Source organism: Pantherophis guttatus, chromosome 11 (genome assembly GCF_059756535.1).
Source record: "Pantherophis guttatus breed Tessera chromosome 11, ASM5975653v1, whole genome shotgun sequence".
In the NCBI taxonomy this organism is placed as follows: domain Eukaryota; kingdom Metazoa; phylum Chordata; class Lepidosauria; order Squamata; family Colubridae; genus Pantherophis; species Pantherophis guttatus.
Window position 1 is genome coordinate 20,269,658 of NC_142073.1, and position 18,856 is coordinate 20,288,513.

Sequence of the window (18,856 nt, forward strand, 5' to 3'; positions counted from 1 at the left end):
TGTTATGGTATCTGCTTCTATAGTCATGTTTTTGTCTTTCTCTAAGAGATTTAGGACAATCTCTTCTACAATGTTCTTTGGATCCACAATTATAACATTCAACTGATTCTCGATATTTTTCTTGAAATACTACTCTCTTACTTTGTCTATGTTCTATGTGAGTATTACAACGGCTCCTTCTTAAATTATCTTCAGCTATTAGCTTATTTGATAAATTCTCTATGGATAAGTATCCCAAATTAATTGTGTCTAAATGTGATATGTAGTTATCCCACGATGGGTCTAATGAATTAATGGTAACACTTTTCATTGTTTGATCTGAAATTATCTCTCCCCTTAAATGTAGCTCTGCTCTGATTTTGTTTAGAGATATCAAATGTTCACTTATAGTAATCCCAGGTTTTATCCTAGCTGAGAAGAAATCTTTAGACATTCTTGTAGTGGTCGCTACACTTTCACTATGAAACAATTTAAACATGCAGTGAATAATTTCTGAGACAGTCAAGTTATGCTTAATACTATGGTACATAGCAGGAGATATACTAGATATTAATAGGTAGAATGCTCTGTGGTGCAGGCAGTCCAATTTTAGAGTTCAAGGCCTTTTGGGGGGGTTAGTTATAAAGAATAATAAGTTCTCTTTTAGAAAAACAACCTGAAGTTGTTGACACCATTCCTGCAAATTAATACCATCTATTCTCAGTTTTGGGAAATCATTGGGCAAGTTCCCAATATTAGTTGTTCCATTACTTACAACTGGAGGTTGTCCATGATCTTGTAAATGTTGATAGTTGCAGAATGGTGTGGGTATGCTTGCGATGAGTCTGAATGGCTCTCTCTGCTCTTCATGTCCTCCGTAGTTGTCTGCGTGTGTTTGCGCATGCGCGTTGCTCATTTCGCTTCTGAAGCTGTCGGGAGAGGTTCTCATTGCTGTAGCTCCCTCGTAGTGTTCTTCTTCCGATGACTCGGTCTCCGGTTCGATCTTGGGTGTCCAGGTGACGACTGGCGCTTGTTTCTTTTCGCTGAAATAGTTCCTGTTGAGGTCTCTGGTCCCTGGAATCGTCTATGGCATGGGGGAGTATTTACAGGGTTCTCTGGGTTCAGGCGTCGGTGCTCTCGTCGTTTGGATAGAAGCGGGTGGATTCTGAGATGTTTGCTTGCTTGCTTGTCTTTTCTTTATTCTTTGATTGCTAGCTTTCGTTGATTCTTTTGTAATTCTTAATTTTGGGCCGAATGTTGCAAAGAGAGTTTTCATTGCTGATTCTATTTGCATTTCGATTTAAGTTTCTTCGATGTCTGTATCAGATTCTTCTGAAGAGTAGATTTTTTCTTTTTTACTTTTTGCACTATGTAGGGCTTTTCGCGCCAGACATTTTGAATTCTGTTTTCTGATTGGCTCTGGTTCGCTCATCTTAGTGGTCTGTTGAAACCAAGATGGCCGCCATTCAAAATTTTGTGCGGGACCGTTAGTCTTCTTTTTTGTTATATTCTTATCTACAGGCAATTCGCTCACCATTTTTAGTTCTTTAGATTCATCTGTTACGATGTGTTTTTCTCTCGCTGCTCCGCTGTTTTTTATGATGTCTTGGAGGTTCGCGATGAGATTTTCATCATCTTTTTGGCTTTTCAATAGTTTCAGTATCTCTGATCTGAATTCATTGTTTTCTATCTCGTTCTCTTCCTGGTCATCAGTTTCATCAATTATCTCCTCGTTGTCTGTAGTGCAGTCTTCAGATTCTTTTGTTATTATAGTTGTGGATTCATTGATCATTTCTTGATCCGTTTCCATCTCTTTATTGTGTGCCCTGGTGTTGGGTCTTTCTCTTTGTTTCTGGAGTTTTCTCTTTTAGGCATATCTGATTTTTATTGAGTCAATCCAACCATCCTCTGCTACCAGATTGTTGCGTAATTTTAAGGATCAGACTCAATAAATGATTCAAGAACGAAGTATTCAAACATAACACTATTTATTTACAGTAGGCATTCTATATTCTATGAATGATTGTAGATAGAAGCAAGTGGGAGGTCTATACGTCCCCTTTTATATTAGTGAGGCGGAGTAATAGATGGGAGTGGTTACATATGAATACATTAAGAAGGAAATATAAATTAACCCCTGATATTCTGTGAATATACATTTTCCTTATTTGAGAATAAGGCATTTACTTGTAACATGGGAGAAGGATTGAGAAAGATTATTATTATTAACCGCATATAACCACATTTTCCTCTTTGTTAAGTTGCAGCTTGTGAAATCTGGCTTCTCTTCAAAGTTTATCTTTCATCATGACGTTAAAGATTTAATCTTTACTAAAATCACAGCAGCAAACAGACACACAGAGAGGCGTCTTTTCTACCAACATGGCTATTCTCAGCTGGCTGATCGTTCTTTCCCTCCTGTTCCTCTATTTATGGAAGAACCAACGTCCGAAAGGCTTTCCCCCTGGACCATGGGGCCTCCCCCTGATTGGGAACCTGCTTCAGTTCAGGAAGAAGGACCCTCTCAAGGTCCTGGATCAGGTACGGCTTCTTAACCGATCCCTCATTAATTCCCACTGTGTGAGTCAGCCAAAAACGGAGGACATTTTCTTGCAATTATTTAAGCGTCTTGCTGCAAAAGAGGAGATCAAATTAAGATTTAGGGAAAGAAACTTTCAGAATGTTACCTAGATATTAAAGGATTCTGCTTTGTAGAGATGCATGTTTGATTCAAAGGAATTCTGATAGTTAATGGAATTGGGCTGCTCTCGACAGAACCATTAGCTTTTTGAGATGGAATAAGTTCTGGAACTATGTCTGACTTTCATGGGCTTTGAAAGAAATTTGGTACTTTGGAGAACATAAATACAGATCATTTAAGAAGAAAACAAATGTTTTTTCAGTAATCAAAAGATGGTTATATAGCAGCCACTCTTGATTATTTGAAGTGAAGGTATTGGTGGAGCTTTTTTGTTGTCATTGTTGAATCTTCTCCCTATTCTTGTCCCCTCTTTCAATGGCCTTTCTTCAATCTACATCTGTATTGCAGTGCTTTACATTACATTTCTACTTGTTAATTTATTCTTAATTAAATGCTTGCTTACTGAGCTTAGTTGAATGTCAATTTCATAACCTTGTGTTCTATTTTTTGGCTGTGCTTCTTTCACTTTTAAGCTAGGTAAGGTTGCAATATTTTTCTAGCGCTTATGAAAGAATAATTTGATCTGATCCATAAACTAGGCTAAATTAAGAAAGTAAATTTGAGTTGTGGGAAAGGAGGGAAGTGAGGCTACTTGATAAATGTGATCATCCTGTGTCTATGGAGATTCTCAAGCATCCAGGTCATACTTTTCCCAAAGGTGCTTTTTCCAAAAGGTAAATGGACTTTCTTGATTTTGTTTAGCTTTTCACCCAAGAAGCTTCTTCAGTTATGAAGAGAAGTGAAATATTTTCAAAGGGAAAAAAACCCCCAAGAAAGTCCAGTTGCCTTTAGAAAAAGCACCTTTGAATGACCATACTATATTTTTAAACATCACATTGAAGATAATTTGGCCTGTCTGCAGATGTATTAGAAGAAAATCCAGTTTTGGACGGGTCACAATGTGCAAAAAAGGCCATTTCATTTAATGGAATAATTCTAATCAAGAGATCCGATTATTCTTCTACGTCTAAGAAGTTATATCTATGCCTGAACAGGAGGGGAAAGGATAGGCTGAAGGTTTTTGAAGGAGATGGCATGTGATGGAGGTTCAGGTAATCTCGCCTCTCCTCCGTGTTGCATCCTTGCAAGTGATTGCTTCCAACCGATCTCCTGATGCTTCTAGATTAACCCTGGTGATTTCATTTCAGCTAGCCCAAAAATATGGTCCCGTCTTCAGTCTCAACATTGGAGGAACGCTTGCAGTCTTCACTCATGGGTTTTCTTCAGTCAAAGAGGTCCTGGTCACAAAAGGCATAGAATTTGCTGGAAGGCCAGATAATCCAATAGTAGATGATATCATGAAGAAAAAAGGTACCAATATATCCTTTCCAAACACTGTTTTTCCTCTCTACTTTTGTTGTTCGCTTTGTTGGATCTTTATGTTACATTGGCAATTATGAGATGGATGAATCCAAGGAATGATTGATTAATTGATCAGGTTTTACGATTAGGTATGCAAAAGATAAATACATGTAGTCCTTAATGTACAACCACAGTTCAGCCCAAAATTTCTGTTGCTAAGCAAGGCAGTTGTTAAGTGAGTTTTGCCCCATTTTATCACTTTTCTTGCCGTAGTTGTTAAGTGAATCACTGCCGTTGTTAAGTTAGTAAACACGGTTGTTGGGTTTTTTTGTAGTTTTTTTATTTTTTTAAACAAACATATCATACATCTTTTCTTTTTTTTTAATAAAGTTTTTTTATTTTTAAGGCAAACAAACATTTAGTACTTCATTCATTTCTTCCATGTGACATTTCGCTGTTATCCTCAAAAATTTCTTCTCTTCTCTGTCTCTTCTGTCTTCAATCTCATCAAATCCATTACAAAGGTTTTCCATTAATATAATATTCTAATTACAACAAAAAAAATTTTTCTTCAATCTCTTTTAAAACTTATTTATATCTCTTTTCTAACCAACAGTAAAATTTATTCCATATCTTAAAATATTCCGAATCTTCTCTTTCCTTTATCATCATAGTTAATCTATTCATTTCTGCACATTCTAAATTTTTTTTAATTACTTCTCCCTCCGATGCAGTGGTGGGATTCAGCCAGTTTGCACCACTTCGGGAGAACCGGTTGTTAACTTTCTGAGCAGTTTGGTGAACTGGTTGTTGGAAGAAATCATTAGGGCAGAGAACCGGTTGTTAAATTATTTGAATCCCACCACTGTTCCGATGGTATATTCTCTGCTTTCCAATTTTGTGCATAAGCCATCCTTGCTGCTGTTATTACATGTATAATCAAATATATATTATCTTTACTAATTTTCTCTGGTAAGATACCCAATAGGAATAGTTCTGGTTTTAAGTCTATATGTTGTTGTATCATTTCCTCCACCCATAACTTAATTTTATTCCAGTAGCTTTTTGCTTCAGGACATGTCCACCACATGTGGCAATATGAACCTGGTAACTGGTGGCATTTCCAACATTTAGCTGATTCATCATTAAACATTTTTGCCAGTTTCTCAGGGGGCATATGCCATCTATAAAACATTTTGTATTGATTCTCCTTATATGCAGTGGACATTGTTAATTTATAATTTCTTTCTATAAATAATAATAATTTATTTCCCATAGTTGTTGCCATTTGTCCAATTCAATTGAATATCCAATTTTTTTTGCCCAGGCTATCATTGTTTCTTTTACTTGTTCTTCCTCTAGTTCTATATTTAGTAAAAACTTGTAACATTTTAAAATTAATTTATCTTTTGTTCCCATGAGTATCTAATCAAGCGCAGTCTTCTCTAAGTAAAAATTCTGTAGTTTAATATCTTTTTCGTATCTAGTTTGTATTTGCATATACATATACCAGTCCATTTCAATTCCCTGTTCTTGATTCCCTTTCAATTCCACCTTATCTGTTAACAAATCTTTACCTCCAACAATATTTCCAAAATTAAAAACATTTGGGTGAATTAAGGCTTCCGTTGTTGATAACCATATTGGTATTTTCACATAATATTTATCTCTAACTTTTTCCCATACCAATAACAATGCATTTCTTATATAATGTCTATGAAAGCACGTGTGTATCTTATTTCTACCATACTATAAAAAAGCATGCCAACCTAATTGTAGATCATGTCGTTCCAGTGTTAATAGTCTTCGTAAATATGAGTCAGGTGCCAAGCATCTGAATTTTGATCATGTGACCATGGGGAGGCTGCAACAGTCGTAAGTATGAAAGCCAGTCATAAGTCACTTTTTTCCAGTGCCGTTGTAACTTCCAAGGGTCACTAAACGAAGTGTTGTAAGGTCTACCTGTACAAGGAAATCACTGTAGTTCCATTGCTTCATTTTCCCTCTCTCATTTTTACAGGCATAATCACAGCACCCTACGGCCAAGTGTGGAAAGAGCACCGAAGGTTTTCACTGATGCTTCTCAGGAACTTTGGACTGGGCAAAAAATCAATGGAAGAGAAGATCTTGCAGGAGGCATCATATTTGATTGAAGCAATTGCTGAAAACTCAGGTAAGCTCACCTGGGACATGATCGGATAGCTGGGAAATCATCACACCAATGTTGCTTCTTTTTTTTCCACAGGACAGAATTCAGTTGATCTCACAGTTAGACCCATGTTTGTATGTTTGTGTGTTGATGCAGAATGGGAGGAGTTGTATAAAACTGTATTGTTGTATAAAATTCTTTGTATAAAGAATTGTATAAAGTTGTATAAAATTCTGGTTGTATAAAACTTCAAGCAAATTCCAATGGAAGAGAATATTTGTAGGTTTCAGATATTTCATTCCCCTCCTAGGATGATGTTATGTAGCTGGGTAATGAAATGTCTACAAGCAAACAATCAAGCTCAGAGATCATCAAGGACTCCATAGTTAAAGCACATTAAAATAAAATTGCATCTCAATCAATCAGAATAGAGCTGGAGATCCTATACCATTTCAGTCAAGTGACTGTCCAGTGAATTATTGGTTATTAGAGGTGACGAAGCACCCACAACTTCTGAAGGCAAACTGTTCCTCTGGTTAATTGTCCTCTCTGTTAGGAAGTTCCTCCTTAATTCCAGGTTGCTTCTCTCATTCAATAGTTTCCATCTTTTGTTTCTTGTCCTGCCTTCTGGTGCTTTGGAAAATAAATCGACCCCTTCCTCTTTGTGGCAGCCTGTCAAAATACTAGAATCCTGCTATCATGTCCTCCCTGGTCCTTCTTTTCTCTAGACTAGCCAAATCCTGCAACCGTTCTTCACATGTTTTATATGTATCACATGTTTTCTACAGTCCTTTAATCGTCTTAGTTGCTCTTCTTTGCAGTTTTCCCAAAATATAGATTGAGGATATGAGAATCTAGGTAAATTGAAAACGTAAACTATGAATTTGGTGAAGGATGCACAAAAGACTTGTAACCAACCGACACACTGTTTGCAAATTGAAGATGGTTTTATGGTTGTTTGTTTTAAAAATAAAAATTCTTTTTTTTAAAAAAAAAAAAATGAAGTGCCCAAACGTGGAGCTCCTTTCCATTTTTATTTTTTTAGAAGACACGTGACCGATGGGATAATGAAAGGTGATAGTTCACAAGTACATATAGTTAGTCCTCAACATATGATCACAACCGAGCAGGGGAATTACGGTTGTAAGTCGTGCTTTTGGTTAAGTGGGTCACCACGTGACTGCTCAGATTTTATGAACTCTTGTTGGTTAGTAGAGGTGGTTAAGCAAATAATCATGGTCATTCAGTGAATCTTTGGCTTCTGGCAAAGTGCATAAATTATGGTTGTGTGATCTTGGTATGCTGCAGACAGTTGTAAATGCGGGCTATGAAACCCAAGATGAGATCACATAATTACCTGGGGAAAATGGCCATTGGAACTTCTAATCCCAGTCTAATTACCTTGTTTGTGATCTGTTGTAACTTTGAATGGTTGTAGGTCGAGGATTCCTTGGAGAGTAACCATTTTGGATGGGAGGAAGGCCTAAGTGAGGAGCATTCAATCTCACCTCCCCTTGAGTGATTTAGAACCGTCTCTGGTCTTTCCCAGGAGAAAGCTCCCAGTCTAGGGAGATTCCTGTATTACAGGCAGAGAACAATAAAGTAGCTAGCTTGAATTATACACATATGAATCTGTTTGTTCATGCATCACAGGACTATCTCTAATCTTATTTTCTTTTGCATTGTATTGCAGATTCACCTTTTGATCCTCATCCATTCCTTGAAACTGCAGTCATCAACATAATGTCTTCCATTCTGTTTGGGAAACGTTTCGAAAACGACAGCTCTTTCAACACTGTGTTGGACTTGATACATCAAAATATCGAAATGATGATGGGACCCTGGGCCATGGTATCCTCGATAGGAGGGCAGGAAAATGGTCATGATTCCCAGAATGCTAGTGGGAATTTTATCCAATTTTCCTTGAATAACTTTATTTATTTTTAAAAGAACATCATAATTTTATGACTGACTTGGAGGCGCCAGTAAGAATCAGAGTAAATTAGGGCATGACACCTCTTCGTTGAAATATTAACTTAGTTTAATATTTGTGCTCTATCAAAAGGTGAACATGAAATAACATACATGAACATAAATAGCTGAAGGTATTTTTTTCTCTCCCAACGCACCCTACAGCGTATATTACCCGGTGATCATTTTAATTGATAAAATTCTTTTAATCAGTTTGTGATTTCTTAACTTTCGGGCCAAATTTATATATATTTTTAACTGTTTTTAATATTTGTATTCTATGTTCTTATCTTGGCTGTACACCGCCCTGAGTCCTCAGGGAGAAGGGTGGTATATAAATTGGAAATTAAATTAAATTAAATTAAATTAAATTTGATTTATTTTCTCCTTCTTGGCAGCTTTACAATGCTGTGCCCTTAGTGAGGAGGCTTCCCCTGCCCCATCAGAGAATGGCAAGAAATGGCCATAAAGTCTTTGCTTTCATTGAAAAGGAAGTGGAAGAACACAAGAGAACCTTGATTCCTGGAGAAAGCCGAGATTTCATTGATGCATACCTAGAAGAAATAAAGAAGGTAAAAAATCCACTCCCCTTTGTTTGATTTTACACTCCCCCACCAATTTTTATTTTATTTTATACACAAACAAACACTTAATACATCAGTCAATCCTTTCGTTTGTCATTTCGGTGTTTCTTCAATGGCTTTGTCTTCTTGTTGTTTCTTCTTTCTTCATTTTCTCTTAATCTAGTACAACCTCTCTTCAAAAATACAATATTTTAATTATACCATTCTCTTGCATAACTATTAATTTGTTTATCTATATCTCTTTTCTAGCCAATGGTAAAATTGACCTCATACCTTAAAATATTCTGAATCCTCTCTTTCTTTAATTATCAAAGTTAATCTATTCTTTTCTGCACAGTCTAATGTTTTCTTGATTACTTCCTCTTCCAGAGGTATTTTCTCTGCTTTCCAATTTTGTGCAAATACAATCCTTGCTGCTGTTATTACATGAATAATCAAATATATCTTTTCTTTACTAATTTTCTCTGGAAGGATACCCAATAGGAACAGCTCCGGTTTTAATATGTTGTTGTAGCCATATCTTAATTTTACTCCAATAATTTTTAGCTTCTGAGCATGTCCAACACATATGATAATAAGATCCTGGTAACTGGTGACATTTCCAACATTTAGCTGATTTGTCTTTAAACATTTTTTCCAATTTTTCAGGAGGCATATGCCATCTGTAGAACATTTTATATTGATTTTCTTTATATGCCGTGGACATTGTTAATTTATAGTTCCTTTCCCATAACTGTTGCCATCTATCTAGATCAACTGAATATCCAAAATTCTTTGCCTACGCTATCATTCTTTCCTTTACTTGTTCTTCCTCTAATTCGATGCCAAGTAAGAAATTATAATTTTTTAAAATTATTTTATCCTCTGTTCCTCTGAGTATCCTATCCAACTCTGTCATTTCTAAGTAAAAACCATATAGTTTACATCTTTTTCATATCTTGTTTGTATTTTCACGTACGTATACCAATCCATCTCAATCCCCTGTTCTTCTAATTCTCGTTTCCCTTTCAATTCCTCTTTATCTATTAGTAAATCTTTATATCTAACAATATTTCTAAGATTAATAATATTTGTATATATTAATGTTTCCATTGTTGATAACAAAATTGGTATTTTCAAATAGTATTTATCTCTAACCTTCTTCCACATTAATAACAATGCATTTCTTATATAATGTCTATGAAAGTACATATGCATCTTACTTCTACCATACCATAAAAATGCATGCCATCCCAATTGTAAATCGTGTCCTTCCAAAGTTAATAATCTTGTGTTTCTTAATCCATTCCCTCATCCAAGTCAATACTGCTGCTTCGTAATATAGTTCCCAATTTGGCAGTCTAAATCTCCACATAATCTTGCATCTTGTAGCATTTTTATACTTATGCTTTTTTCCCTTGCCATATAAATTTCCTTATTATCTTGTTAAGATGTTGGAAATAAGTCTTTTCAATTTTTATTGGTACTGTCTGGAATAAGAACAATAGTCGATTTTACACTCTTATATAGTTGTTCTGGTCTTGTATCTGTGGCTACCACATTACAATTGTGTGACTATGAAAAGGAGGTCTCTGGTGGATGGCCCTCACCTCGTTTGATAATCTAAAAGCATACATAATTCATTGCTTGGTCAGTTAAACAACTTCCACACAAAGTCTTTTGAAATTTGTGTGAATTAGAGTTTTGTCCTAAAGAAAGGAACAAGTTATTGTGTTATCTGAACTCATCTATGGGACTTTGCTTAGCCTGTTGCATAAGCCCTGCCAACCCATTGCTCTAAATCAGAACATGAATGAATATGAACTTCATTCAACAGATGTGATTGGAAAATATTCTAGAATAATACAAATGGCCCTCAACCTATAACCCCAGTTGGGACTCGAACTTCCATCACTAAGCAAGGCACTTGTGAAGCAATTCATACCCGATTTTACAACCTTGTTTCCTGTAGTGTTAAGTGAATCACTGGGGTTGTTAACTGAATCACATGGTTATTAAGCAAATCCAGCTTCTCCCATGGACTTTGCTTGTCAGAAAGAGAGTGGAAACCTTATAAAATGGTGATCAACATGGCCCTGGGATGCTGCATCTGTCATGAATGCATGCAGGTTTTCAAGTGCCCGAATTTTGATCCTGTGAATGCAGGATACTGTGATGGTCATAAAGTCCCTAAAACATAAGAGATTGGACAGCCAGTTGTCTGAAATGGTATAGATTTCCTGCCTAAGCAGAGGGTGGGACTTGAAGATGTCCAAGGTCTCTTCTCTTCTCTTCTCTTCTCTTCTCTTCTCTTCTCTTCTCTTCTCTTCTCTTCTCTTCTCTTCTCTTCTCTTCTCTTCTCTTCTCTTCTCTTCTCTTCTCTTCTCTTCTCTTCTCTTCTTCACTTCAGCACTGTCATAACCTCAAACTATCAGTGTACAAATGGTTCAGGACTATATGTTGAGGATTATTTTCTCTTTCTTTCTTTCTTTTAATTAATAAAAGACAGAGAGGAAAGCTTCAAGTTTTGAAGGAGAACAATTACTAGTTTTACTGACAGACCTTTTAACTGCTGGATCAGAGACAACGGCTGCAACACTTCAGTGGGCATTGCTGTATTTGGTAGCCTTTCCAGAGGTCCAAGGTACGGAAATAGCAAATGACGAAGGTCTTCTATTAACCATGCAAAATCAGGATGGGTCTTGAAGGTGTGATTCCAGACCTTTCTAAAAGCTTCATTTGGATTTCGACAGATTCATCCCTTCTGGTATGTTTAGAACTGTAACACCTAGAAGAATTCCCAGATAGAGATGCATTGCTCTCCCACAACTCAAAGAGAGCACCAAGTTGAGAAGGACACGAAACATGGGGAATCAGTGTGAAGTTTTCAAAAATGTATGTAGCAGATGACATGGCTGAGCCTGAAGGAGGAGTCAAGTGCATCATCAGTCTCGAGTCCCTTCGTGTCCACAAGAGGTCTAAGTCCTGCCCACTTTGAATTCCCTTGACTCTTATCTCTCTCCAATTTGCTTTGACCAGAAGAGTCAAAGACCTCCAAGGTCTCTTCCAACTCTATTGTGATTGATTGATTGATTGATTGATCTTGCACATCTCATTTGGCTGGATATCCTCCCCTTCTTATAATCCAGTGAATTAGGGAGCTGTCTTCCAGATACTCTTCTGAATGTTGCCTCGTTGTTCTAGACTTAAAGATGCTTCAGCCCTTTTTCGCAGGGAGCGGTTCCTGCATAATTGTGTTGAAGTCCCTTTCCTTACCCTCCTTAGTAACTAATTTATTTGCACTGCAGAGAAATGCCAGAAGGAAATAGATGCTATTCTGGGAAGTAATTCAAACCTGCAATGTGAAGATCGGGAAAAGCTGCCCTACACAAATGCCGTCATTCATGAAATCCAACGCTGTACAACTGTTGGTCCTCTCGGAGTACCTCACACACCTATCCAAAATGCACAGCTTTGTGGCTATCAAATTCCCAAGGTAAAACTGGGAACTTTCACAGGTGGGCCATGGGTCTGGAGGCTAAACTGTGCAGTGAAGGCTAAGGGAATGATGCATATTTAGCCAAATGAAGGGAAGGATAAGGGGAGGCATGACATCATAGCAGTCTTCCAATACTTAAAGGGCTGCCAGAGAAAAGAGGGGGTCAGTTTATTGTCCAAAGCACCTGGGTGAAAACACATCACAGGGAGCTCCAGACAGGAAATAAGAGGAAATTTCCGGAAAGTGAGAATGGTTAATCAGTGGGAAAACTAGCTTCACCATTGCAGGAGGTTTTCCTGAAAAAGTTGGAGAGCCAACTCTTCAAGCCTTACGATTCCATGAAAGATTCTTTTCACTATCATCAGTTCATTTTTGAACCAGATCTCAAAAGGGCTAAGCCAAATTGATGGTTGTGCCCTGATATTTGCAGGGCACGACCATTTTCACCAACCTCCATTCTGTTCATCACGATGAATCCCAGTGGAAGTTCCCACACGAGTTCAACCCCTCCAACTTCCTGAATGCAAAGGGAGAGTTTGTGAAGCCGGAAGCCTTTTTGCTATTTTCAGCAGGTAAATTCTCTCTCTCTCTGTTTTCCTTTGAATGGGAAGGGCTGCACAATAGGCAGAATCAGGGATTAGACAACCCTGTGAACTCAGCTCCTGTACTTAAGCCTACTTCAGGGCACCATTGGGTGGAGAAAACTAGGATGCATGCTTTAATTATTTTAACTGTTTTCAATTTTTGTGATGGGTTTGTTTTAATATGGCTGTATACCGCCTGAGTCCTTCGGGAGAAGGGTGGTATAAAAATGTAAACAAACAAACAAACAAACAAACAAACAAACAAACAAACAAATAAATATCCTGTGAATGCTGCCAATGGGGAGCAACTGAAAAGCGTATTCACTTTGGGGATAACATCACCCATATTTGTGAAAGCACTCCTTCTCTGCATGAGTGTATCCTTCAGCAGGCTAAAATATGCCGTTTCATCAACCCATTCCAGAAACCAGGAAATACATGTTTTCCTTTGCTATTCTCTCCCTCTCCCCTCCCTCTCCTTCTCCTTCTCCCTCTCCCTCTCCCTCTCTCCCTCCCCTCCCCTCCCTTCTCCGTCCCTCTTCCCTCTCCTTCTCCCTCTCCCCTTCCTTCTCCCTTCCCCTTCCCTCTCCTATTCCCTCTCCCTTTCCTCTCCCTTTTCTTTTCCCTTTCCTTAACCTACCCCTTTCCTCTCCTTCCCCATCCCTCTCCTATTCCCTCTCCCTTTCCTTCTCCCTCTTCCTCAACCTACCCCTTTCCTCTCCTTCTCCTTCTCCCTCTCCTTCCCTGTCCCTCTCCTTCAGCCTCTCCTTCTCTCCCTCCCTCTCTCTCACACACAAAGATATAAATCCATTAATCCTAAGGATACTAGTTAGTTTCACATGACACTACAAAACCACAAGTCTGAGTTTCAGGGGTGCTGTTTTATCATCAAAGTGTGTGCTGCTCTAGATGAATAGCTGTGATCGTTCATCTTGTCTTTTACTTTTCAGGACCAAGGGTTTGCTTAGGAGAAAATCTGGCTCGGATGGAGCTCTTCCTCTTCCTCACCACCATCCTGAGAAACTTCCGGCTATCTTGGCCACATAAATCCCAGGCACCAGATCTCACACCTAAATTTGGTCCCACACAATTCCCATCAAGCTTTAAAATATCCATGAAAGATCTCCAGGAGAGTGACTAGATCAAGGGAAGGTTTTTTCCATCACTCAAAGCAAAGTCATCAACTCCAAAGACACTTGAAAGACCCAGATGAAATTCATAGGCTACGTGGCTTAAACCAATTATGTGAACAAAAGATTTATCCTAAATGATATGAAAAAATTATGTCCAATAGTATAAAATTGATTTAGAAAAATAATGCTGTTTTTTGGATGTAATGGTATGTGGACCTGTCCTTGGGAGACAGGAGGAAGAGCTGCAGACTAGGCAATAGTGAGTTAAGAGGCAGCCGAGCCTGTGGAAAGAATGGAGACAAGGCAAAGATCTTAGAAGGGACCCTCCCTAGTTTCTTGGATTGTAAACATGAGGGGGGGGGAATACTTTCAGACTTACAATATTACTGCCAGCCTTGTGAGGTACTCCAGAGAAGTAGCACACTGAGGACTACTAGCTGTATCGGTAGTCCTCGACTTACAACCACCTGCCTACAAAAAGAGGGGGGGGGAAAGAATAGAGGGAGGGAGGGAGGGAGGGAAAGACCATTCAAAACAACAACCAAGAAAAGGAATCATCCATCCATCATCTCTTGCGTGCTTATACTTTAATTGCTAAGCTTTAAAAGAAAGAGGGGGAAAAGGAAAAACAAGTCAAAAACAACAATAAAGGGGGAAAAAAAGAAATCATCTACCCATCGTCTCTGGCCCGCTTTGATACTTCAATTGCTATGCTGTTTTGTTTTGTTTTTTTACTTACCTCCCCCATTCCTCTCTTAAATCTCCATCTATATCTATTTCTTGGATGTCAAACCTAGGTATTTCTCCCACCTCTACCCTTTTTCACTGCCTATTTTCTAAAGTTTTTACCGAGGCCCCTGTCTCTTTTTCAAGCATATCTTTGCATTTTTAAAAAATATTGCACAAAGTCAGGGGTCCTCAAACTCCTCCCTGGGCCGGATATGGGCAATGAACGTTTGTGTTACTGCAGAGAGTCTCCCCCTTTGGGGTCTTTTTGTGCATGTTGGAGGAGGACAGAAATTCCAACTTCGGGTCTGCTTCGGCCTCCTGATGCAGGGCTTTGGGCGAAGGCTGGAGGGAAGCACCACTGGTAGTGAAGAGCTGGAGGGTCTTGTTCCAGTGGGACTGCATCATGGCCTGGAACTGGCTGACCATCTCAGCCCACTGAGCCTCCAGGCGCCTGTACCTGGCCTTGCACTCCCACAGGTCTTCCCTCTGCTTGGAAAGTCTATGCTCGTAGTCCTCAGTGAGGTGCTTTTGCTGAGTCTCCTTCTCGGTCAGATCCAATTTGAACTGAGCCAGCTGTTTTGCCAACTCTTTCTCGTGGTGGCTGCCTAGCTCCAACAGCTGCTTCCTGTTGGGGCCCTAAGGAGCCCGGGCGGGGAGGCGAGGAGTGGGTGGCAGGAGAGGGGTGAGTAGAGGCCGGCAAGGCGCCCTTTGATGTGAGTGACATTGAGTTGGCCATCAAATTGGCCACACCAGCCCAGTCACATAACTACCTAGCCACACTCACCCAGCCATTCATTAGGTAGATCATATTAGTGGTCTGTGGGATTTAAAATTATGAATTTAGTGGTCCTTGAGGTCCGAAAGGTTGGGGACCCCTGCACTAGTCCCAATTTTTTATATCTCTTAAGTTAACACTCAGTTCTATTCAGTGGTGGGATTCCACCAGTTTGCACCGGTTCAGTAGTACCGGTTGTTAAATAGTTAAGCAGTTTTGAGAACAGGTTTTTAGAAGAAATCTCCTTTTGTTTATTTTCCACTGTACAGGGTTAGTCCTGTAAGGAATTATTGTTTCCTAGCCTAATCGTTTTTGCCCTGCTTACAGAAACTGCCTCTCCATTAACCCTTATTACATTCTTGGCAGTATGCCTAGACTTACTGTCACTTCTGGTTCCGGAGCTTCTCAGAGGGTTTTTTGTTTTTTTGTTTTGGCTTGTCTTTCTTAAAGGGGAAGGGTTGTTTTAAGCTTTTTACACCACTGTTGGGAGGAAATACTCCCCTGTTGGAGTTCTTCCAGCCAGAGTGCAATGATCAGCACTTTGAAGAAATAATTGAATAACGAAGCAGACGCTTTTAATGACAAGGAATCAAGATGAGTGACATTCAGCAAGGCTTCTTGGCTAGCTAGAAAGATTGACATTCAAAAGTGAGTTTACATACCCTTTCTGACTTTTGGCCTAAAACTGGTTTTTGGTGTAGTTTAATTCTGTGCTTGGTGATGTTTAATCCTGTGTTTAGTGATGAGATAATTTTCCCTATTCAGCTTTGTTTGGAAGGAAAAATATTAATCTCTGTTCCTGAAAGGAAGCAGCTTCAGAAATCTGACTAATTCCTGTGTCTAGGACCGATCAGAAATGACTTTTTTTAGCCCTCTGAGTGGTCCCTATGCACATAGCCATGCCCACCCGGTCACATGACCAGCTAGACAACCCCCTGGTCACATGACCACCAAGCCATGCCCCCCAAATAAGCCACAGAACTGGTTGTTAAAAAAATGAATCCCACCACTGAGTATAAGCATGAATTGAATACATAAAATGAATACAATTAAAGGGAATATTAGGACAGGGATGATAGGGGTCTGTAGATATTTCCTCAGCCCTCTTTCTGGTTCATGCAGGGAAAGCAGGCTGGTTGCAGTGTTTTTTCTTTCTTTCTGCCATTCCGACTTTCTGTTGAAGTCTGTACCTGTCCTGTTAACCAAAGATTGTTAATCAAGGACTACCTGAAATAGACTTGTTATTGATCTACCTTTACTCTATCTCACTGTTTCATTTCTTTATATTCTTTCAACATGAAAAACAGTATTTGGGGAGGAGGGGGTGGGGGGGGGGTAGGAACAAATAGAGCTGATTGACATGGTGGGGAATCACCTGAATCATACATTATTGATTGATGAAGACAAACAGAAGCCTTCTTTAACCTTCTAGAGTGCCAAATTTCTCCAGCAGATTTTGGAAAGCCAGTGTTTAACTTGAAAATTTCAAAGGCAAACTTAATTCCCAGCTGATGAATCTTTAAGAAGTTTGATTCAAATGGGAATGAGGATACATTTATATACTGAACAATAAAATAGAAAAAACAATACAAAACCAAACAAACAAACAAACTAAATATAGATAGATAGATAGATAGATAGATAGATAGATAGATAGATAGAGACTTATTACATCATTTATCCTGTTGACGGTACCTGTTTGTTAATTGTATTTTCATACAAACTTTTACATTTATTCTCTTTTTTTTTGACTTATCCAATCGTACCATCTATTCCATACCATATAGTATTTTGAGTCTACCTTGTCTTTTAACTCAAATGTAATTTATCCATTTCCGCACAAATAAAAAAATTTCTGGTTTAAACTCTTATTTCCTCTTCTGTTATTTCTGTTAACCACATTTTTATTTTTTCCCAGTATTTCCTAATTTTTGGGCAAAGCCACCAGACATGAAAGAAAGTACCCTGTGCCTGTTTACATTTCCAACAAGTTGGGTTTAAATTTGGATACATCTTCGCTAATCTCGAAGGGGTCAGATACCATCTATACCACATTTTATACTGATTCTCCTTATAAACTACTGATTTTGTCGTGATATAATTGGTGAAAAAAGTGACACGACTGTTTTTTCACCCTTATGACCATTGTTGCAACCCCATGGTCACAAGAGGCCAGGTGAATAACTTTATGGATATTGGAACTGGAAAAAAGGGAAAAAAAGAAGAAGAAAGAGTTTAGACAGAATGAGAAAAACACCATAGTTTGATTAAAATGGATGTAAATGCTTTTTATGTAATTGATTTCTAAACAATGTAAGGAGGAGAGTTTCTCTCTCCTCTTTCTCTTTCCTCTTTACCTTTTTCTTTTTTTTTACCTTTTCTTACCTTTTACCTTTTCTTATTAACAAGCGTGGTTTAAAATGCTGTAAAATATAAGGAATATGAAGATTATGAATGAATCTTTGATTACCAATAAGAATTACTGATAGATTTAACAATTACAGAAAACTGTCTCTTTAAAATGGTCAAAAATATTGTTTTTTATAGAAAATAAGAAAATGTGAACAAAGCTTTGAATATTGTTAAGAACTACTTATACACGCTCATTTTTAAAGCGAGAAATGTTATTAATAGAAAAAATGTGAATACTTTGAAAGAATTCTCTAAAAAATATTAATAAGTGTTTTAATGGTTATAGAAAATGGATTTGAAAGTTGTTTAAAACGTTGTTTTTCTACAGCAAACAAGAGAATGGGAATGAATTCTTGAATAACAATAAGATTTGTTTATAGATTCTATAACTATGGTGAATTGGCCTATAAATGGTTTAAAATGTTGTTTTATAGAGAAAAGTGAGAAAGAAATAGGAAATGGGAGAATTAATAATTCGGGAGAGAGTAGGAGAGAAGATATATTTCAAAACAATTTACTATTTTAAATTGCTAAAGAAGAATGATTTGGGGAATTAGATGATTAAAATTAAATTGTGAATTTGTTAAATATAAGGTTAGGAGTGGAGGAAAACATCCCCGGAGAGCAGCTAATTAAGCTGTGAACCAGCCAAAAATAAATTTAGGAGGAGTGGAGGAGGCAACGCTGGGGACCAGTTAAAGCTAAACTGTGAACCAGTTAAATATAAGGTAAGGAGTGGAGGAAAGCATCCCTGGAAAACAGCTTATTATGCTGTGATCCAGCAAAAAATAAACTTAGGAGGAGAGGAGGAGACATACTGGGGAGCAGTTAAAGCCAAACTGTGAACCAGCGAAATATAGGTTAGGAGTGGAGGGAAGCATCCCTGGAAAACAGCTGAAAAGCTGTTATCCAGCTAAAAATAAACCTAGGAGGAGTGAAGGAGAAAATGTTGGAAGCAGTTAAAACTAACTGTGATCCAGCCAATAAATAAGGTTAGGAGTGGAGGAAAACATTTGAATAGAATAGAATAGAATAGAATAGAATAGAATAGAATAGAAT

At 38.0% G+C, this 18,856-nt stretch overlaps 1 protein-coding gene across 1 annotated transcript; it reads left to right on the top strand.

The window, feature by feature from the left end:
- The first annotated feature begins 314 nt into the window (after positions 1-314).
- On the top strand, positions 315-17,256 carry LOC148112297 (cytochrome P450 2J6-like). Its single transcript, XM_087877110.1, has 9 exons — positions 315-2,520; positions 3,829-3,991; positions 6,003-6,155; positions 7,825-7,982; positions 8,501-8,674; positions 11,171-11,309; positions 11,974-12,161; positions 12,595-12,736; positions 13,699-17,256. The coding sequence occupies exons 1-9, from the start codon at positions 2,362-2,364 to the stop codon at positions 13,887-13,889; spliced, it is 1,467 nt and encodes a 488-aa protein (XP_087733236.1). The 5' UTR covers positions 315-2,361; the 3' UTR covers positions 13,890-17,256.
- Positions 17,257-18,856: the final 1,600 nt, after the last annotated feature.